This window comes from Pleurodeles waltl, chromosome 6 (genome assembly GCF_031143425.1).
Source record: "Pleurodeles waltl isolate 20211129_DDA chromosome 6, aPleWal1.hap1.20221129, whole genome shotgun sequence".
NCBI classification, from domain to species: domain Eukaryota; kingdom Metazoa; phylum Chordata; class Amphibia; order Caudata; family Salamandridae; genus Pleurodeles; species Pleurodeles waltl.
In genome coordinates this window covers 1,108,673,272-1,108,696,808 of record NC_090445.1, presented here as the reverse complement: position 1 = coordinate 1,108,696,808, position 23,537 = coordinate 1,108,673,272, and the positions used below count along the sequence as shown (strand labels likewise).

The window sequence follows — 23,537 nt, the reverse complement described above, 5'->3', positions numbered from 1 at the left end:
GACGAGGTGTGCCTGGAGTTCACCTGTGACAAGCCTGTCCGGGAAGCCCACAACTGGTCTATAATTACTAGCATAGTTTATTTGTAAAAATATTTTTCATTTTCATTTTTTCAAAAAAGAAAACACACAGGGCCACAATCTGTAAGGCATAGCTTGGCAAGAGCTGAAGGATAAAAACTGCATCCAAACAACATTCCCAGTCCAAAAACGGGAGATAGAATGGCTAAGTCAAATAAACAGCAATATGGTTCTGAGTCAGGCGCAATGACAGAGGAATCAGGTATTTCATGAGTCAGTAAGTTTGAGCAAAGAGGGTTCCAGATATCCTTGGGTCTGGACATACGGGGAAGGAGGGAGGCGCAAAGTTCACTTGTGGTGCCACAGTAAATGAGGCCTCGTAACCAGTCAGCAGTGATAAGTCTACTGCTGCTACCCCACAACATAGCAATGCGTTGCTTAGCTAGTAGAAGTGACTGCTGCAAATCGACTGTGTTGCGGCACAAGAGGTTTGACACATCCTAAAAGTGCTAGGAGCGGTTCAGGGACAAGCACTAAGTCTAACATGTCAGAGAGACGGGAGAATATGGCTTGCCAGAAGCTTTGAATGATGGTGTAAGTCCAGGTAAGTTGGGCAACTACGGCATTGTCTGCATCACACTTAGGGCATCGTGGGAGCGAGAGGGGTCAAATTTAGCAAGGGCCTGAGGAGTTGTGTAAGCTCGATGGTGGAACTTATATAGTGCAGGAGTTTGTGTCAACTATTAATTGAAACTAGTTTGGTTTGCAGGCAACAAAAGTGCCATACTTTGTCAGGAATGGAGGAATCGAAGTCTCATTCCCAGGCCGCTCGTAATGCAATGCAGCATACAGGACATAGTTCGAGGCTGGCGTGATAAAGACGGAAAATCAGCCGAGTGTTCTCTACAGTGGAGCAAATCAGTGAGGAGGGAAGTTGGGCAGCTCTTCCGGGAATGTGGGCACCCGTAGTGTGCTATATAATCAAACTCCAACAAAGGGGTCTATCATAGAAACCATGCCGCCGGCCTTGAAGACAGTGCCGAGGTCCAGCTTGCCATTATTAAAAAGGTTGCCTACTGTAAGGATCTGGTGGGTGGATGTCTGGTGAGTAGAGAGCAGCATATCCCAGGTATCATGTAAGTCGGGACCATGCCCAACACTTGGTGGAGAGGGTGTGGATGTCTCTGGGTTATCAAGGTAGACCCTTTGGGAGAAAGGACGCAAGGGGGAGGTTGCCAGCTTGGTGTTTCTCCGGATTTATGTACAGGAATCTGGCATCAGGGTGGTACCAGTAGTAAGAAAAGTAGCATTCCACAACCAAGTAGTTGAGGTGGAAGTTAGGGACTCCAAAACCACCCATGGAATAAGGGAGTGTAAGTATTACCCACTTGATTCTGGGTCAGCTTCCCACCAGTATGAAACGCATTAGAAAGGTTCTTATCCTAGAGAAGAAAGAGTTTCTCAGTGGGCTTGGTATGTTGAGAAACAGAGAAATCGGGAAGCGCCACCATCATAACTACGGCAATGTGCCTGGCAGCGGAAGGAGAACCAACCGTCCAGTTGGGAGCAAAGGGTGTCTATTGCGGGCCCGTAATTATGGCGATTTATTCCATCCTTTTGTCGATGAAGGTAAATTCCCAGGTATGTGGGACGAATTAGCACACCATTTCAGGGCGAATTTTAGAGGGCAGGGAATAGTAGTCTCACTAACGGGAAACAATTCAGATTTATGATGAAGTGAGTGTCTTCATCGGCGTTATCTATTTCTCTACAGCAATATAACCTTCCTAAACATATCATCCTCTGCAGCTTCATGAGGCCAATCCAGGAAAGGGAGCAGGCACCTTGATCTTCCTCCTCCTATACCCCTCTGGCCCAAAATACACTTGTGGTCTATAATACATTGCACGTGTGCCTGGTGGCATTGTCTTATGGTGGAAATCGCTTCATAGTGAATGGATCTGGATCACTTGGTTAACCTAGTTAACACTATGGAGAAGATACGACTGTGAAGTCACCTGTCTGCTCAGGGATGTGCTCACTCACTTTTCAGATAAAAAAATGTAGTCTTGACCCACGACTGGCATCAGAAACAGACATTAGCTAAATAAATTATCCTTAACTCTGTTTTGATTTCACAGAGAAAAGGACAGTACCTAGAAGACATTGAACATGGTTCAGTTTTTCCTTAAAATTCATCATAATGCAGGGCATCTCAATGATTCCTAAGATATATTCCATATGACGTACTTACCGCTACCTCAGCTTCTTGTTTCTTCTGTAAAATGTCTGTTGCTGAGTTTTCTCTTTGTTTTTCTAAGTCCCTGATGAAAGAAAGGACATAAGTGTTTTAAGTTGCTTTTGGCACAACACAGTTCAACTGATAATTCAGCCCTTTGACTTAGACAAACATTAGAATCGCTTAAATAGGCCTTATATAACAAGGGGAGTTGCAAGGAAAACGTCACACATCATTCTCCATCAGTGCACCTTAGTCCTCCACGTTCAGGCAATGCAGATGCAACAACTGCATTAACTACGTCACTGGCAAAGAAGTAATGCTAATTTGAACATTAACTTAAAAAGGGGGATGTGGGCCTCTAATAAAAGCTGTGAAGTCCCAGGCCTAATATGATGTCTTTTAGCAATTTAATAGAACCCACAATTTCAAATTAAGTATTTTTAAAATGCTGTGTCATACATGCTTCACAAGTTCTGACGTGTACTGTATGCATTTTAAAATGATTTCGGATATAGGATATATTTGCTTGCATTGTAAAGCATGCAAAATATGTCAGATGTTTAAATTTCAAAGTGGATGAGGAAACTATCAAGGGAGAAATCAGTACTGAGTAACTTCCCTCCTGCTAAGTAATGGAACCTCAAAGCAAATCGAAAAAGCATAAATACTACCATTTTGAGCTAAACAACCCACCAGAATGTTAAATCAAATAGAAAATTGATCCATCGGGTATTACTGATAGATTCCAAGTAACAAGAAAGGTCAGGAGAACTGAGCACCAAGAGAGGTAAGCCTTTCCCAGACAACAAAACATTATAAAACACCACTAAATTAAATCATCACACGTCTAAACAACTGTTTAAGCAAAGAGAACGGAATTGGCTTCACAGAAAATAAAGGGCCCTATTTCATCTAGCAGATGAATATCAGCCCTTCAACTGATCAATGCCATCCACAGCTGTGCCTGAAGTGACTCAATAAGTGTCTTTTCCGGGACACAATTCAGTTAATCATTAACAAAAATCTGATGAGGTCTCCAAACCTACCCGAGGCTCTTAGGTTTCCATCAAGAACTAATTTGAAACTGCATAAGTAATAAACAAGCAAAGCAGCAACTTAATTAAGGCAGCCAAACCCTCACAATCACTCGCCAATGAATGCCTGGCCACCCTCTTCAAATCTGTTGTTGGCACGTCTTTCCCATCAAAGGGACCTATCTTACAATTTAACAACAGCTTGTACTCCAGCTCAATGAAAGTGGAAAGTAGTTTTGCTGAAGAACGTCCACTAAGCTTTAATCTTGGTAAGGACTAACATGCCATGGCCAACTTGCTTTTATTGGCAAACGAAATGGAAGCGCAATCACTGTGCAGTGTCAATGTTCAGATGGAATGAAAATCTTCGGCTCTCTGTAGCTGGCGCTTAGACCTCTTCATCAGACGGAATTAGTGCAGCTAAAACATGATGATAATACCCAGAAGATTGTTTATCTGGAGAACATGTGGCATGCTGGTTATGTTGGAACAATTAATTACATTCAATACTCTATATACACAAGATGGCAAGGGATGACAACATTATGCTCAAAGACTGATTAAATGTATGTCATAATGTGTGATTAATGGCAACTTATGAAAAACGTCGTGTGCCTTTAATATCTAGTTACTTTGAAACCTCCGTTATTGATAAAAACAGATGCGTGAAGGAAATATACAGCTCATATTTTCTAAAAGTTGCTTGCATTAGGGTTGGAATGTTTTTCGTGAATTCTGATCCATAGCACATCCAAAATTACGTGGAAAAAGCTACTGCCATGAATTCACGTAATTACAATGCCCCTATGAACGGACCATCGATCCCTCCGATTAGATAGAAAGAAGCAGTGAAAGCTTTATAGGAAACTGATGGGGCTAACCGCTGCATGAGTTACTTGACAATCAGTCCATGTTGTCATGACTGCTTAACAGGGAGCAATACTTTTGTCTTCTATTGGACACCTACATTTGGTCATTATGGAAAACATAGATCAGTCGGAATATCACCTACAATATTTAAAATTATATAGTCCAGTTATGCATAATGGTCCTCCCCACAATGCTTAATATGACTGGAACAGGGACAGTGCCCAATAAAACACATTACCATTGTAACTTTCCATTCTTCGTTCCCTTAGCTTTCGACTCCAGTGGCAATACTACCTACAACTGCACCTCAGAAAGGGAGGCAATTCAGCCCTTGAATTTAATGACTTCTCCAAGATTTGCTGGGTAGTAATTTGGCTTGCTATTATTTTCCCTGTCATTCCCACTGGCTCTGCATTGGGGGAAAACATAATTCATTCTAATAAACTCAAAGGAATATTATTATTTTTTTCGAAGCATGACTTCCGTACTCATACCTGCTGGATAAATGTGATGGAAAAGACACCGCAGGCTTGGTACCAATTGACTGCCTTCCTTGTTGAAGGAATTACTATAACTCCACTGTTTAAGACCACCATATTTCCAACTAGCAGAACACTTGGTCTGGAATCACAATTCAGCAAACAATTCATTATCTGTTGCCTTGGCATTTCTGGTCTTACTGTTAAAGAAAAACATTCAAGAAGTTGGATCAAAACGTCTCCAGGGAGCCTTATCTTCCAAGTGATCACATAAGTTGTCACTAAATCTCTCTGCCCTGATATAGCTCCTCTCCCACTCAATTACATTGGAGGACCTCAGATTAGACCCCTGGCCTCTAACTCCCACTGTCAACTAGCCTGACTCTCTTGCTCGCTTCCTTTTGCTACTGCAACTCCCAATGTGCAGGCTCAAAGGACCCCACAACTTGTGGTCATGAAATCTCCCTGTCCTCCCTAGGTTCATGCAGTCTCTTGTGCAAACCTGGCCACTATCTCTGGGGACAATCCAGAATCCCAGAAGAGGATCCATTATCAGGGTTTCAACAGGTTCAACTGCGTCTGGAAACTTTCTATTTCCTCCCTATCAACAACTATTCTATCAAAAGAAAAATAATGAGGTGTCCTTCCAAGAAGAAACATCAAGAACTGGTCCCTGGGAAGTACATTAAATGGATTCAACATGTGTAAAAAGAAGGAGGCAGGAGGCAGTCTTGGATGACAACAAGCACTGTGTTATCCATTAAAACTAGATGGTAATCATAAGTGAAGCTTAGGAAAGTGGCAGACCATGTCCTATCAAACACATTTTCATGTACTAAACACACTCACACAAGCAGCTCATGAATTATGATAGCACATATAGGGTTAATTATATCATTCCCCCTTTAATTTGTAGTCATTGTTTTAGACATGTAAAATTACCAGAACACATTCAAAGTGTCAGATGAATCAAGTTTAGCAGTATTTGTGTCATCAGAGTGCAAAAAAAACAAATTGAATCAGTTTTCAGTTCAATATAGATTATCATGGTTATGTGCAAATATAAATACTTCTTTTCTGTTATAGATCCCTTTGACTAGCAGAGAATTATTTGCAGTACCATGTGTGGCAAGTGTGAAAAGGTTACAAAGTGCGGGAAGGGGTTCTGCAGTAGAAAAATCACTAAGCAAGAGGCACCCCTTGTCTTCAGAGATCATGGTTCTTCAAATTTACAGATTTATGAAAAAAGTACTTATCCCCAATACACCTATCCAACAGTGTTTTCCAGCACCCAACAAAACAGAAGTTTCAAATCGGTTTGTAGTGATTGCTGAAGAAAGGTGGACAAGGGGAGAGGGTAGAGTAACACAATGAGTTGCCTGTATCTCTACATTAAATAGAATGTAGATTCTAGTCAGCTCCATTACTCATATCAAGTGAAAGATGCAAGTGGCATCCTTCAAACTGCTGCTTATGTGAAGTGTCTGGCTCACTAGTAAATTCATGTAGAAATTATGCCACAGAGAATGTCTGAGCCAATTACCATGATGGCCATCCCAGAACTACTATGGAAATTTGTTTACGTGCTTAGTTAGTGTCCCCTGCTGCTTCTATTAAATACGAGCACTGAGAGGTCATGCATATTCAAACTATTCACAAAATGTTACATTGTTATTTTTATATTTAAATAAAAGTAAAGAGAAAAGGTGAATTCCAGACACCTGAGGTTGTAACATTACATGAAAATACTGCTCACTATATTGCATAGCCCTATGCAGAGTGGTCATAGAATTATACTATAGTGGAGTGTTAAATGAAGCCCACTAATTATCAAACAATTCCCACCTTTCAAAAGAACAAGGGTGTGTACTGTACGTCTTTTAGATTTGTAAAAATCTTACAATTTAAATTAAATTAAAATATAATGTTGAAATCCCTAGCTCAGGAATGAATATTAACAGAAGAACTTGCTATTTATTGAGGATACTTTTATATATTGTGATCAAAGATGGTGTAGGACGATATGTAAAAAGTGATGGCATTGTTTTCCTAATTTTAGGACATTTGTTATTCCCATTACAAGTTGCAAGATACAAGGTAAAAACAATTTCAGTAAAGTTCTGTGGCTTATACGCATGCTCACATAACATTTTTCAGACACAATAAATTAGGAAAGAGTGTCTGTGCAAATTAGGAGGTATCATTAACAATTGCATCTACAACCAGGCAGATGGTGTAACCATTTGTTAGAAAATAATAACTGAGAACTAATGGAGAAGGTGCGAATAATCATGGATCTGAAGATGGACGAAATGCGGGTGTGATGATACCTCGCAGTAACTTGTGATACAACCATCAGCTCTAAGAGGAATGATAAAGTGGTATTTTGGTTGAAAACGTTTCCTGCGTGGATAGCATGGTGGCAAACGGCATGTCCATAGGAGTGAGCTGATAAAGTTCATTACAATTAATCTGATAGAAGCTTCCATTGTTCATAAGCATGTAAGTCCTGAAGAGGAAGTGGATAAAGCCCTTGAAAAGAGAAAAGCAGCATGATCAGAGGATCTACATTTGATCATTAAAACCCAAAGCAGGGAAAACCCAGAGACACTGTTTCACTCATAGTGGGTGAAGGCCATACAGTGTTGTTCAGGCCTAGCTGAATCGAATCACTGCTGGGCTTGTGGTCAAGTTAAGGACGAACTGAATCATATGTTTTGAGATAACTAGATGATGAGAATTATTTTTAATGATGTAATTGAAAGGGTGCACCTGGTCATGGAGTCAACATTATTACTATGTCACCTATGTGTATTTTAATTTTTACATTCTTCCAAATACTAAAATAATAATAGCAGATTGCAAATTCCGAACAACATGTTATACATGTTTCTAAGTCTGGGCACAAGGCAAAAACGTAAGACTGACTACAGGACATGTTACTCAAAGATCACAGTGTACAGCTTCCTTGATCACTCACTTTTCTTTCTGGGATTCGAGGTAGGGCTTGATGACTAGCCTATGCATGGCGATGTATATTACCAGGGGTCCCACGGTGGCATAGAACACAGCACTGGGTAACAGTTGATCTGTCAGATGGATAGGAAAGAAATATGTTTGACTGGCTCGATTTAACCTAAAACACAGAAGAGTGACAAAAATATATTTAATAGAAATTATAAGTACTCGGCAAATGAAAAGCATGCAGTAATCAGTAACACTGATAACAAAGAAGATCAAATGTATTGCTTGTAAATATGCCCACAAAAATGTGTTTGATGAAGTCCATCCCATGCGATCTAATAGTATATCTCTCACCTGCCCTTCAAATTCCAAGTTTACAATAAAAGTGTTCCACAAAATACTTTCAAAAGATGTCTGCCTTATTTTTATCTGTAGCTTTTTGTGTACTCATGCGATTTAGGTAAAGTGCTTAGAATTCCTAATGCTGGTGGGGGTCTCATACCCTGCTTGCAACCATAGTGCTCTTTGTTCCAGTTAACAAGGGTGTAGGTGCGGGCAATGAACAAGGTGGCTGTTAGCATGTATACAGGGAGTGCAGAATTATTAGGCAAGTTGTATTTTTGAGGATTAATTTTATTATTGAACAACAACCATGTTCTCAATGAACCCAAAAAACTCATTAATATCAAAGCTGAATATTTTTGGAAGTAGTTTTTAGTTTGTTTTTAGTTTTAGCTATGTTAGGGGGATATCTGTGTGTGCAGGTGACTATTACTGTGCATAATTATTAGGCAACTTAACAAAAAACAAATATATACCCATTTCAATTATTTATTATTACCAGTGAAACCAATATAACATCTCAACATTCACAAATATACATGTCTGACATTCAAAAACAAAACAAAAACAAATCAGTGACCAATATAGCCACCTTTCTTTGCAAGGACACTCAAAAGCCTGCCATCCATGGATTCTGTCAGTGTTTTGATCTGTTCACCATCAACATTGCGTGCAGCAGCAACCACAGCCTCCCAGACACTGTTCAGAGAGGTGTACTGTTTTCCCTCCTTGTAAATCTCACATTTGATGATGGACCACAGGTTCTCAATGGGGTTCAGATCAGGTGAACAAGGAGGCCATGTCATTAGATTTCCTTCTTTTATACCCTTTCTTGCCAGCCACGCTGTGGAGTACTTGGACGCGTGTGATGGAGCATTGTCCTGCATGAAAATCATGTTTTTCTTGAAGGATGCAGACTTCTTCCTGTACCACTGCTTGAAGAAGGTGTCTACCAGGAACTGGCAGTAGGACTGGGAGTTGAGCTTGACTCCATCCTCAACCCGAAAAGGCCCCACAAGCTCATCTTTGATGATACCAGCCCAAACCAGTACTCCACCTCCACCTTGCTGGCGTCTGAGTCGGACTGGAGCTCTCTGCCCTTTACCAATCCAGCCACGGGCCCATCCATCTGGCCCATCAAGACTCACTCTCATTTCATCAGTCCATAAAACCTTAGAAAATCAGTCTTGAGATATTTCTTGGCCCAGTCTTGACGTTTCAGCTTGTGTGTCTTGTTCAGTGGTGGTCGTCTTTCAGCCTTTCTTACCTTGGCCATGTCTCTGAGTATTGCACACCTTGTGCTTTTGGGCACTCCAGTGATGTTGCAGCTCTGAAATATGGCCAAACTGGTGGCAAGTGGCATCGTGGCAGCTGCACGCTTGACTTTTCTCAGTTCATGGGCAGTTATTTTGCGCCTTGGTTTTTCCACACGCTTCTTGCGACCCTGTTGACTATTTTGAATGAAACGCTTGATTGTTCGATGATCACGCTTCAGAAGCTTTGCAATTTTAAGAGTGCTGCATCCCTCTGCAAGATATCTCACTATTTTTGACTTTTCTGAGCCTGTCAAGTCCTTCTTTTGACCCATTTTGCCAAAGGAAAGGAAGTTGCCTAATAATTATGCACACCTGATATAGGGTGGTGATGTCATTAGACCACACCCCTTCTCATTACAGAGATGCACATCACCTAATATGCTTAATTGGTAGTAGGCTTTCGAGCCTATACAGCTTGGAGTAAGACAACATGCATAAAGAGGATGATGTGGTCAAAATACTAATTTACCTAATAATTCTGCACTCCCTGTATTTGTTCCCACTCTTTCAGTATCCCACCTCTTAAAACTGGGAGACCAAGGGAAACAAGTAAACTCCTTTATGTCTTTGACTAGATAGTATTCACATACGTCCAATGTTTCAATATTACAGTAGGTGAAAGTAGTACAATTTCTATTATTCCAAACATCCATTAAACCTTAAGCCCTATCCTTCTTACCTCGTATATACATCAGTTCTGCGTCACAATAGCAAGAAGACACAAGGTATCTCAGAGCTGCTAGAGGAGAGAGGGAAGCTAAGGCGGTCACGAGGACACACCACAGGACTCCACAGCCACAGAAGCCTAACTTATTCATAGGTATCAATGTAAGTTTCAGGCACAATCCCACTCCCAACCATAGCAGTGATCCATATGGCTTGCCCAGACTTCCAGAGATCTAATGAAGAAAAAAAACAGTCTTGCAGAACTGCTGTGTCAACTACAAACTCTGTGTTGTGATTTTTAAAGTATGTACAGGAGCATGTGTGGGGTGTCTTGCAAAGTTTAAGCATAACAGTAGACCTGTATAAATGCCTGTGATAGTTGTCTTAGTGTCAGTAGAAATTAGAATGTACTTTGATCACTTTTACAATACTCTCTGAATGTATTATAGTAGCCGGACATAATTGGTTGATACCCCTATGCTTAGGAATCAAGCTCAGCTAAGCCACATGTAAATGCAGTGATTAATGTACTGGACTTTCATCTTTCTTGCCTGATAAAAGGCTGTCGGCCTCCAACTCCAGACATAGCCCTTCTCACAGAAGGAGAAATGATGTACAGAGAGGATGCTGACGACACCCAACTCATCCTCTCCCTCTCCAACGAACCCAGCAAGGTCAGACACAACTTCCACAAAGGCGTGAAAGCAGTTGCCATCTGGATGAGAGACAGCTGCCTTCAACTCAACACAAACAAGACAGAAGTACTCATCATGGGCCCTCAAACCAACGCATGGAGTGACTCCACCCTCGGAAACTCGCCCAACCACCGCCAACCACGCCCGCAACCTCGGAATCATCCTGGACCCCGACCTCAACATGAACCACCAAATCAACTCAGTCACCTCCACCTGCTTCCACACCCTCTGCCTCCTACACAAGACCTCCCAATGGATCCCCATCGAACATAGAAAGACTGTCACACACGCCCTCATCACCAGCAGACTGGACTACGGCAACGCACTCTACGCCAGAATCAACAAAAAAATCACCTGCAAATTGCAAAACATCCATAACGCTGCCGCCAGACTGATGCTCGTCCTACCCAGACACTGCCACATCTCGCAACACTTACGTACACTGCACTGGCTCCCCATAGAGAAAAGAATCGCTTTTAAGATCCTCACCCTTGCACACAAAGCCCTCCACAACACCAGACAAGCCTTCCAGAACCAGCGACTCAACTTCCACGTACCCCACAGGGCCCTACGTTCAGCCCAGCTCTCTCCCGCAGAAGTACCCCACATCAAGAAAACCAGAACAGGAGGATGCGCCTTCTCCTACCAAGCAGCCACCGCCTGGAACGCCCTACCCATCCACATCAGACAAACCACCTCCCTCCCCAGCTTCACAAAGGAACTGAAGACATGGCTTCTCTAATCCACCTCACCGGTTCTAATAAATAGAAGTTAGAAAAAAACAACAGGGACACAAATAGAGGGAGTGCAATACTTTTTTACCAAAACCACAAGTTTCCAGCGAACGGATAACTTCACCAAAATACTCACCCTGACATCGCAACAGAGAAATTCAAGCACCATTGATACATTTTTACTGCGATGGGGAGACGGACTCTGTGCTATGCTATGCTTTAAGACGTGGAATTTGTGTGGAGAGAGGGACAATAATATAGCAAAAAATTACCAGTGATCAAAGAAAAAGATACAGGGACTGTGTAAGCTCTGCTACACTCCCACCCGACCCCCCAGCACCCTGAGACCCTAACGGGTGAGTAGCTGCGCTTTACAAACACTGATTGATTGAGTGACAGATTAATGTACTTTGATGCTCATTACTGTACTGTACCACTCTATATCTGTCCCTTTCCAATATGTTAAAACCTAATCTAAAAGGAGGTAATGGGCGCTCAAAATGTATTTAACATACAAAAAATTAAAAAGAGGATCTTCTGCCAGAAGGCATGGGTAGGCATGTCTTGTTAACCCTTGCACTACAGTCTGGACTGAAAATTATATACATAACCCAGTAGAACAACTATAATGTAGGGCTACATAACTAGGCTACATAATTGGTCACATGCCATGAAAGTCTACCCATATGGGTAATATCTGCTTACAGCAACTGACTACTGGTGAATGCTCGTTTAATCTGTTCACTACAACTAGGTGGCAAGAGACACACAACCTTCCACAAATCCTCATAGCTCACAACTGGAAGCAAGGACTGGTTTACCCATAATTTGTTTCACTGCTACCTTATTCTAAAAGACTGCAGTAAGAAATGTAAGGTTTTTCATGTTTTGTCTATTTTTGGAATGTCATACAACTTGAAGCTGCTATTGTTGGCTTCATGTGGAAAGATAAAAGCATTACTGAAAAAAACACACACAAACATGTCCCCACGTGATACTAATGATATCTGACCCACAGTTCATGGCACACCCGCAGATAGCGGAGCCAGGGCACTGGCCACTGTTGCCAGCTTTATGTAACACAGATAGCTGTGCCAGTAGGCTTACTGGGAAAAACATTGTGCCTTGCAGATTTTGTTATTTTCATTTATTTAGCTTCACTTATTGACATGGGACAGCAAAGCTTTCAAATTATCACTTTTCATCTCATGAAGTATCGAATGACTGGAAAATCACAAATGTTTGCGTTAACCATCTTTTGACTGTTTGTGGTAATCAACATAGGAGTCTGGAGTTTGAACAGTGGTCTGTAAAGAGATTCCACAAACCCCAGTTTTACTAGAATGAACAGGAGCAGAGCACAGCTAAGATTGTGGTCAGACAACACATACAAGCATTAATCGTCATTTAAAGAAGTTCACCAAGATAAGCTATGGAGCCCTAGGACACAAAATGGTGAGTGGTATGAACAAACCAAGAGAATATGAGCATTTATGCATCTTAATGCCTAACTCCAACAGGGGGAACAAAGAGAGACACTATATTTTATAATGCTCCTGGGACAAGCGAAAGGCCAGAGTGAGGGTGAAGATGCTACAGCACATCCACCTATCACATCTTTTGCAGGCATAATTAATAGCTGAGTTCCAGTATGATGGAAATACTCCAAACGATTTACAGGAATAGCTCTGTTTAAAAAGGCACATTTGACCATCAATGCCATGAATAACTCAGGTACTGACAAGTTGAGAAAGACGCAGACTGACATAGCTTGAGTCCCAAGAGGACGTCACAGGGGCCCAAAAGTATGAAATAATGTGGAGGGAAGGTTGGAGATACTGAAAATCGTCCTCTTGACCACAAATAGGAGGTGATGAGGTATGCTATTAGAACTCTAAGGTGTGTTAATGATTCAACAGACAAAGGTGTATGCAGGTAATTTCGATGGAGATTAATGCTGCAAGGGAAGGTTTACTTGACCATCTGCTCTAGTCAGAACTATTCGTCCCCACACAGACCTCAAAACACACATCACTTATTCAGGTGTCTGAGGAACCTGCAAATCGTCAATCACTGGGACTTGCCAATTTTGTTCGCCGTCTTTAAAAAAAAAAAAAAAACATCAGAAACAATATGCAGAAACTTTCATTCCCTAAAGACGAAAGGTATCTGCAAAACAATAGCACGCATGCATCATTATGAACTTCTACTGTGCTTTAGAGCGGGAGTCATAAATGGATATCTGTTATTCCAGGTTTACAAATTGGAATTTGTGTTCTAACGCTTGGGAGGCTTTCTGTCACTGGATCTCTGCCATAAATGGTCAGCTATAGGTAATGTCAAAACTTGCAGATGGTGTCAACTAGAGCAATAAACCATTATACATGTCATCTGCATATGCCCCACAATTCTCCCAGGACCCAAGAAAGCAGATCTTTAATACGTCAATCCTTTAATCATTTGGGGTGTGGACTTGCAGGCAAGCAGCGACTGAATATTATAAAGGGAGTGATGTAAGACTGAATGCACAACCATTACATTTTTAACTTTGGTTGAGAAAAAACTGCATCTATAAATCATTAGAAAAAAAACGCTTTCCTAATAGCAACCCTAGTCATTGTTTCATTGTTAATATATGTATTAATTTTGTATGATCATTCAGTATAGCATTGAGATGTTTTATGCTTATGTGATATATCTGCCATGGTTTTCCTTTACTATACATTCATGCATTTGATTTGAGTGAAATTACCAGAGACCCCAAGAATTAAGGGGCACCATAATAATGGAGACGCATACAGAGAGACAGATGCACAATGCTCAAGGCCGCCAGCACGTGCGTTTCTTGACACCACCTGGGCCACTCACTGAAGATGTCAAAAATTACAATAGCAGCGGAAAGAGTTAGGATCCGGAGGCCTCCAGACGGCCCACACTCCCCCCGCCAGGAATGCACGAGACGACAAGGTTTGTTCATTGGAAGAAGTATCTTTTATTTTCAAAAAGTCATCATATAAAATACCTCATAACTTCAACAAGCCAAACATCAAATAGCAAGTATAACAAGGTTAGTCAATAAAGAAAACATTTTTATTTACATGTTACTGAGAAATTACTTGTGACCATAACCAGTGTGACAGGATCCCTTCCTGTCCTGAACCACCATATTGGACCACACAGGTGAGCCGTGTCTCACCTGTATCCGTAGGAGGGACGGTTACCCTGACCACCCGGTACCTTGTCCTCCAGTTTAGGGTTCCGCCCCCCCTCAAAAACACCAATCAGCCCTGGGGTGTAATGGGGGAAGCCAAGAGCTGGAGCCCCATGTTCTCCCCCAGCGATCTGAGGTCTCTTACCCCCTGATCTGGTGTGTACATCCGCTGGTTGGCTCAGAACTTCAGGATCCTATCCCAGATGTCCTCCTGTGGGCCCCACCTTGGGGACCCCCTCCTATTGTTTCTAATCACATTTTTTATCTCAATTTCCGCCACAAGGTCGACCAGGGCCCCAAAGGTCCTTCGCCCTCCCCACCCAAAAAAAGGCTGCAGGCAAAACCCCACATGTCGCGGATAAATTGATCGGTTACTTCGTCAGACAAATGCACTTGGTCGTTGTGAAACATGTGCTCGCCTTTCAGCAGTTTGTGGGGGATATTCCATAGGCGCCCAGGGCCTGGGCAGAGCTTTGCCATCTCGGCATTAAGCCGGCGAACTGACACATTGATGGGGCGAGATCTTAACCCTGCCCCCCACTTACGACGTGGAACCATGTGTGACCAGGCAAATGCTGCCCCTGGAAATTGCTTTGCCACTTTTGTGATTTCAAGAAATACCGTCTCCCTAAGGGTTTTTCGGCCTCAACGCACTAAATCATTGCCCCCTAAGTGAATGATGATTAGATCCGGAGACTGCAGTCCCCCTCGACTACTCGCCAATTCGACCAAATGTTGCAGCTGGGTGATGCCTCCTCCGCCAATGCCGCACCACCGAAAAGCCACGCTGTGCAAGTCTGCCGGTTTCGACCCACGGAGCTGTTGCAACCGGTATGCCGCCCGACGGATAAACGAATGGCCCAATACCCAGACTACTCGCTGAGGCATTTGACTGAAAGAAAAGAAACATGCGCGTGAGACATCACCACTGAGCAACCCAGTCCCTGTTACACCAACTCTGGCTTGATGTAACGTTTGTAACATTCCGAAGACCAACGACCTATATTTTTTACCGCGGACGCTGGAAGGCCTGCTGCCGCTGCCACCGTGGCTGCGCCAATTCTAAAGGAATGGGATGAGTATCCTTGCTGATCCACTCCAATTGATTTTAGGGACAATTTAAAGACTTCTGCGAACTGGTAGCGTGACAGGCAGACTCCGCAGGGGTGAATGAAGAAAGCCGGAGACTCAGCCATAGGGCGCACCGCCATATAATTGTTTGTGATTAACACAGGGCATAAGGGGGAACCAGGCGCCTCACCGAGTGTGATGCGTGTTCCTTTCTTCAGCTGGTCGGTCTTTTTATTTACGCAACATAATGTGTAGTGCCCCCTTGCCAACCATTACGTCTTTCAGCTGTAGGCCCCCCAAGTGGTCACCCTTGGAAGAGCCTACCAACTCGCTGATGCGGAAAGCCCCGTAAAAGGCCAAAGTGAAGGCCGCGGCGAAAAGCGCCGCCTCGGTGGGTGAAGAGCAGACGGTGTGAAGCGCCCTTAAAATCCTTTCTAGCAAAGGAGGGGTGACGGGACGCCTGGCATCCGAGCTACCCGGGGATCCCTTGGCCCAACCCCTCAAGGCCTGTTTTATGATAAAAGTATTCAGAGGCCTCTCCAATTTAACTATTTTTGCGAAGAAACGTATCGCCGCCAAGTGGGCCTTCGCGCATGATACCGGACGCCCTAGGGTACGCAGATGTTTAAGGAACGCCCCTATTGCTGGCTCAGAAAATGTGTCTGCAATATGCTGAGCATGCAAGAAACGCCTGTAAAGTAAAAAACTGTTCACGTAAGCAGTTTTTGTGCGTGGGGCCAAGGATGACGCTACTAAGTCGGGGAGGGAGGGGCACCAATCTTCCACAGAGATTCTGGGAACTCCGTCATCTTCTCCTTCGCCTGGGGGTGATACCGCAAAAAATCCTGCATTAATGAACGAGACAATGCGTCAGCTGCGTTGTTATGCACCCCAGGCACGTGCTTCGCTTTGAACGTGATGTTATGCTGAAGACAAGCCAGAATCAGGTGTTTCAAAAGGCGCAAGACCAAAGGGCATGAAGCCCCTTGGCGGTTGATAACATCCACCACCGCCATGTTATCAGACCAGAAAATTACCACTCTGTTCCTGAACTCCTTAGCCCAGATGTTTACAGCGACCACGATTGGGAATAATTCCAAGAACGCTATATTCTTGGGCCAACCCCACCTGACCCAGTCTCCAGGCCAGTCTGCCCTACACCATAATGGGCCCAAAATTGCGCCGAAGCCTATGCTACCCGCGGAGTCAGTGTATAGGCCCAGCGTAGGGCTGGGTATTGCTTTCTGCGGCCAAATGACCGACCCGTTGAATGTCCTAAGGAACAGATCCCACAACCTTAGGTCGTCCCTAACCTCTCTGGACAGCCTGGTGTGGTGGTGTTTTTCTTTTAGCCCCGTCATTGAGCGAGCTATTGACCTAGAAAAGGGGCGACCCATGGGGATGATTCCTAGTGCAAAGTTCAGCTGACCCACCAGTACCTGAAGCTGGTGCAGGGTCACCTTTTCTTGAGACAATATAGCCCTAATGGACTCCTTGAAAGCCAACAGTTTATCCAAAGGTAAGCGGCACTCCCCGGCCATGGAGTCAATTTCAATCCCTAGGAAAGTGATGCAAGTAGAAGGGCCAACTGTTTTCTCGGGGGCCAAAGGAACCCCAAATTCTTTGAACAAAGCGATTAAAGCTTGAAGGGCCCACCTGCACCTGTCAGAATTGGGGGGTCCCAGAATCAGGAAGTCGTCCAGGTAATGAATGACCTCCCGGTGTCCCGTACGTTGTGAGAATACCCACTGAAGAAAGGAGCTGAATTGCTCGAAATAACTGCAAGATATGCTGCAACCCATGGGCATGCATTGGTCGAAGTAATACTCCCCTCTGAATTGAAAACCCAGCAGGTGGTAGTCCTCGGGGTGCACGGGAAGCAAACGGAAGGCAGACTCAATGTCGGTTTTTGCTAACATAGCCCCCCGGCCCAGCGCTCTCACTTTCTCAACCGCATTATCCACTGACGCGTAACGAACTGAACATAGCTGTGGATCGATGGCGTCGTTAACTGATGACCCCTGAGGGGCTGAAAGATTGTGGATCAATCTGAACTGTCCTGCTTCCTTTTTTGGAACCACCCCCAACGGGGAACACACAAAACCAGCTAGTGGAGGGCACCCAAAAGGACCAGCAAGCCTGCCCAGGGACCTCTCTTTCTCTATTTTTTTTGCAACTACCGAAGTGTTCTGTAAGGCAGATATTAGGTTCTTACAATGATCTACCGGAGAGACATTAGGGGCGGGGATCCTGAAGCCAAAGGAAAAACCGTTAAGAAGTACTGAAGCCGCGTCCACAGAAGGGTAAGCCTGTAACCAAGGGCGTAACGCTTCTAACCTGACCGGGGAGGGAAGAGGAGAATCAATTTAATGGTTTACTGGGGTCCCGACCCCGCTCTTTAGATTTCTTAATACACTTGGATTCAGGATGGGACGGGTGTCCACAAAAGGAACAGTTATGCATGAATTTGCATGTTCCTGCGGGACGTGAACATGACCTTCTGTTAAATGCCCAGCAAGACCCTTTCTTCTCACCGGACAACTGGGCCCGAAAGGGCTGCCTCCCTGGGACCTTGTTGTTAACACATTCGAGCCACACATTCACTTCTGTTTGATCCCACCCAATGGAGGGGTCCTCTACTTTTGCCCAATGAAAATCCCTATCATACTCCAACCAGGCGGACCCCCCCGTACGTGTGTTGAGCTTTCAATATTTTATTGGCATAATAAATCAAAGAGGTGCCCAACTCTGGTTTTTTCTCCAACAGGATTGTCGTAAAAACATTAAAGCCAAATAGCCAATTTGTGATGTTTTCTTCAATCCTTGGCTTTCTTTCACTATAGGAAGATGATTTATGTTCCTTCTCCTTCCCTTCAATCTCCCTTCTTTTTGCCCTTATTAAAGAAAAAATGTCCACAAAGTCCCCCCTCCATATTTTTTCCCTTGTTTCTGCGCTAACGTGGGCGGCCAGCTTACCTGGTCTGGATAATAACGAGTCTGTCGTCCCTTCCTTGGCTGGAATGTCCGGACTCGGAGGCTTGATTGAGTTGGGCTGGACGTCCTGAACCGGTGGGGGTGATGGGAGACAAATGCTCGGTGCCGGGGCGACACACGGGCTATTGTTCGAGGACTGCAGCGGGTTTGAGGAGTGCGCTGCAACTAGGGAATCTACCTGGCGTTTTAAATCAGCTACTGTGTTTTGCCATGACACGTCTGCCCCCATGGTGCAGTGGGTGGTGGGGCGGTGGTAGTCGGTGCGTTAATACCGGCCAATAGCTTCGAAACTTCCATTAGCGCCAGCCTGGATGGCTCTTGATCTTGTGCCCGGGAATCGTGGCAGCCCACAGGCGGTGGACCCAACGGCGCAGGAGAAACTACCCCCTGATGAGGTGTGGGAGATGGCCCGGGCGGAACTGTAGGTGCTAAGGCCGCCAAGGAATTACGAATATCTGCTAGGACTCCATCTATACCCACGCCTGAGGGGGCCGTGGAGCCCGAGTTAAGAACTTGTGGCGTGGGGGGTGGCCGAGTGAGCGGGCCGCGGCAACGGGCACGCTCAAGTGTTCTGAGAGGCTAGTTGCTGCAGGAGGTGACAGAACGATGGTGGCCGGGACCGCTGTGGGGGGCGTTAGAATGATGGTGGCCGGCACCTGCGCTTTTGCATTCCTTCTACGTTTAACTGGGGGGAAAGCCGCATTGGGGGCCACATGGGACCGCTTAGGGCGGGAACCCTTCTCCCTGCCCCCATCTTTTTTAGGAGCCTCTATGGCCCCACTGGATTCCTCACTCCCCAATTTTTCCAAAACTAATCTCAGAAGCTGGGACAACTCAGGGTCGCGCTCCCTCCCTTTTTGGGTGCAGGCCTTCTTAGGTGGCATGGTGACCTGCCCTTATGTCTAGCACCAATTGTAAAGGACTGTCTAATTATCAGTATAACCCCCCCCCCCCCTATTTATAATTTTTTTTTTTTTTTTTTTTTGAGGGTGTACGACCTGAAAAGAAATAAGATGCAAAACAGTCAAACACAGGGATCCCTAAGACACTCACCCAAATGTCCACAAATTGAAACCACCTTAATCCTGTGTCCACCTCACAGAAATCAAAGATCTGAAGAAGCCACCAATATTGTTTAGTGCTAGAAATACCGTATCAACGTAGAATTGTCACCACCCATGCGCCATATACAAGAATGTTACCCTTGAAAAAACGCCCCAAGATAACCACAGTGAAAATTAAATATGGCTCGAATAACACAGTGCACTGCCGTTCTTTAAAGTGCGCGCGACATGAAATCTGCAGCAATGAATGCAATAACTTTAAACTAAGACAACATCAAGATAACCACAGTGAATTAAAGCACTTTAAACTAAGACAACACTGCCAGACAAGCGACTCCGCGTGCACCAAGATTACCGCTTTATGGCGCGAAATTCAAATTAAAACAAAGCTTCCACGTATTTCTTTTGCCGCAACGTGTGGCAACTAAAATTCTGCACCTTGTAACACGGTGCGATCAGCAAAACCCCTACTCTGCCGATAAAAGAATTACGTGGAGCTATTTCTGCTACCCAGCAACACGAACGCTTAACTCTGCTACAAAGCAACACGAATTGCGGTGTCCTCACTATGCGCGTTTAAATTATTATTATTTTTTTTTAAACATACATTAACGGTGGCGGCTGGATTCGAACCCCTGTCCAGGGGTTGCTTCTTGCACCAAAGGCACTAGACTTTGCCACTGAGCTACAGGCTCTTTATTATTTAAAAAAGGAGAACAGCCCCACCAATTGCCGCGAAGATTGAGAAATGCGCATAAGCTGAAAGCGCATCCACATCTATCAGGTGCACGGTGCCCAAGCCCAAGTTCTATAACACCCCCCCCCCCGCCTCTGCTGCCTGCACAAAACTCACCTCTGTTGCTCTGCTGCTGAAAAAACCTCGGCAGGAACAGGAACCGACTCTCCTCTTCTGCCGAGCCGGCCACCAAAAGAGCCGTCCAAGTGCAAGGTAATCCAGGCGGGAAGCTGAGGGACCGCAACGGGAGCAGGAACATCCAGAAGCCGGGAAACACAAACGCGGGCCGCACGCCAGGTCCCGCCGCCGCACACAAGTAAAGAAGGTTTAACCTTCTTTGGGTGGCCTTTAAATAGCCCCCCATCAGTGCGCGGCGGCTGGAACCGGTGGGCGGCCAACGTCGGCCCCACGACATGCCCCCCAGGGCATGACTTCCGCCCCAACGCCTCGCGAGGCGTCAGGGCGGAAATCCGGCCAACCCCTGCACCCCCGGCAGGGAGGAAAGGGAGGGGAGTGCCCCAGGGCCTCGGAGGCCCCGTCCCCTAACGGGCCGCGCCCCCCCACAACGGGGGGGGCGCTCTACCCTTTGCGCCATTGCAGCACATACCAAGATACAGTTTGCTGCAGAATCAAAAGTAACAGCTTAAGGCAAAATATTTATTTTGATCTGGAAAAAAATACACCAGTAACTTGAAATGCTTCAACCTGTAAAAAATGCAACTTGGCGCAAGAGCAAAGATTTATCAAATAATGCATGAATTGCAGTGACCAATGTGCCACCCTCGGAGGTACCCTGAGATTGGTTACAATAAGAGATTGAGGAAGAAGACAGGTAAAGGACATTATGACAAATGTGTCGATGGAGACCTTCAGGCGGACTACGGCAGACAGGCGAGCACTGAACTTTTAGCAGTGATGCAAGGCGGCAGGGAAATTGTCACCTATGCTCCCCTGATGTCTGGCTTTTCCCTTCTCTGTGATATCTAACAATGCTTTTCAAATAAATAGAAGTTAGAAAAAAACAACAGGGACACAAATAGAGGGAGTGCAGTACTTTTTTTTACCAAAACCACAAATTTCCAGAGAACGGATAACCTCACCAAAATACTCACCCTGACATCGCAACAGAGAAATTCAAGCACCATTGATTAATTTTCGCTGTGATGGGGAGACGGACTCTGTGCTATGCCATGCTTTAAGACAAGGAATATGCGGAGAGAGGGACAATAAGATAGCAAAAAATGACCACTGATCAAAGAAAAAGATACAGGGACTGTGTAATCCCTGCTCCGTCATTAAGAAACTCATAATGCACAGACAACATCCTCAATCAACTGAGAACAGGAAAATAATGACTAAGAGGAAGGAAATCAAACACAAGATGAATGTACCACGCTCACAAAGTCTGCCTGTATTTCAAGGTACGGTGTCGGAGATCTGGGATACTAATGAAAGAAACGGCTAGTGTGTGTGTGGGAAGCAAAATCCAACAGCCACAGAACACACTCACATGGGGTTACAGAAAAGTACAATACTTAACCACCCTACCAAGTACGAGCAATTTGGGAAACTCTACAATCACCCTTAAAAAGACACCCACAAGTGTCAAGACTAAGGAATTGGAGAATACTGCGAAAGCAAAGAACTTGTAACATAACAGTTCAAAAAGTACACAGTAAGAAAAGCATGACATATTTAATAGTAAAATACAAAGAAAAGAAGAAATACCCTGAGCAGGGTTACTGGCTTATACAAGTCAAATTGACATTCACTTTTCATTCTTATTGGAAGGAAAAGATCTGGCTCAAATGGCCATGCATTAATGACGAGACAAAAGCAGATGAAAAATCCACTATAAATCATAAGTAAAACCACCGTCAGTGGGAGAGGCAGTACCTGTACTGTAAACAATGTCTCTAACTGCTTTCCTTGCCTTTAAACAGATACTCCCTACGTGATAGTTGGGAGACTAGAGTAAAAATTTGCTACACGACCTGGTGTAGAGGGGTGCTGCACCCCATGTTGCACACTGCTATCACCAGAAAGAGAGGAGCGCCCCGAAATGACGATTTGGCAGGCACATGACTAAAGCACGCACTTTAATACACTGTGCTGCGCCTGCAATGCCCACATATGGCACCTATTTTTTTCTTTTCTCTTTGGAGCTACAAAGAAAATTTCTGGTCTCCTCATACCACACATTAAGAACTAGAAAAAGCTTAGAAGCTACAATCAGTCGATTCAAATCACAAGTCAGATGTCTTACTGGTCACAATCATAGCTACACATAAGGCCTGGATATCAGCACAAGTCATTTAGTCGACATATACGGATTAATTCTGGGAGTTACAGGCAATGATCCCTCTAGTTTTATCTTCTGTACGAGGTGGTACAAGATCTCTGTGCACTGCAACCAAGGCTATCTGCACCAAAGAACCGATCATGCATACAAGTGCTACACTCAGCAATATAAATCAGTGGCAATGAACACTCCATACCTTTGTTTTAAATGAGAGTGGAAACAGGTGCATTACACTCGTACAGCTCTATTTAACAGGGTCTTGAGACAGGTTGTAACGTAGATACAAACCCTCGTGACATGAATTGTTTACTCCTGTAGCACCTACACCCTAGGTTTACAAAAGGACAGGACACACAGGGTTGTACCATTGTAACATTTTACTGACATACAAGGCTGATGCAAGCAGTCACAAGGAAGCAGCTATTATTGAGCTCAACCGAGATCCACGCTGGACCCAGTGAAATATGCTGACATTGCTCCCAGTGTAATTGGCCGACACCGGGGCACATTGAGCAGCTCCTGCAGGTTGTCTGCTTTCCATTTCGAACAGGAATATGCAGGTGGTAAAGGGGCTTTCTTAGTTACAATTTAAGTTGGCCTAACACAAAAGTCTCATTTAGAGGGTAATCAGCCCTACTGATATTCAAGAATGAGCCCCGCTGGGACTCATCTGGGGCCTAATACTTGTACGCTGAAGCAATGGATGGGAAACAAAGGCAAACAGTTTATCACTTTACATGTCAAGTACTTAAGAGAAACATTTGAGGCAGGCTTTTGACTTTGTTTACCGCATGTATAT

At 44.3% G+C, this 23,537-nt stretch overlaps 1 protein-coding gene across 1 annotated transcript in view; it reads right to left on the bottom strand.

Moving 5' to 3' along the window:
* DNAJC11 (DnaJ heat shock protein family (Hsp40) member C11) overlaps positions 1-23,537 on the bottom strand; it is a 595,273-nt gene that overhangs the window by 87,437 nt on the left and 484,299 nt on the right. Inside the window, exons 11-12 of the mRNA XM_069240219.1 lie at positions 7,624-7,779; positions 2,273-2,342 (exon numbers count right to left, since the gene is read on the bottom strand). Coding sequence (XP_069096320.1) covers positions 2,273-2,342; positions 7,624-7,779 — 226 coding nt within the window. The remainder of the gene's footprint in view (positions 1-2,272; positions 2,343-7,623; positions 7,780-23,537) is intronic.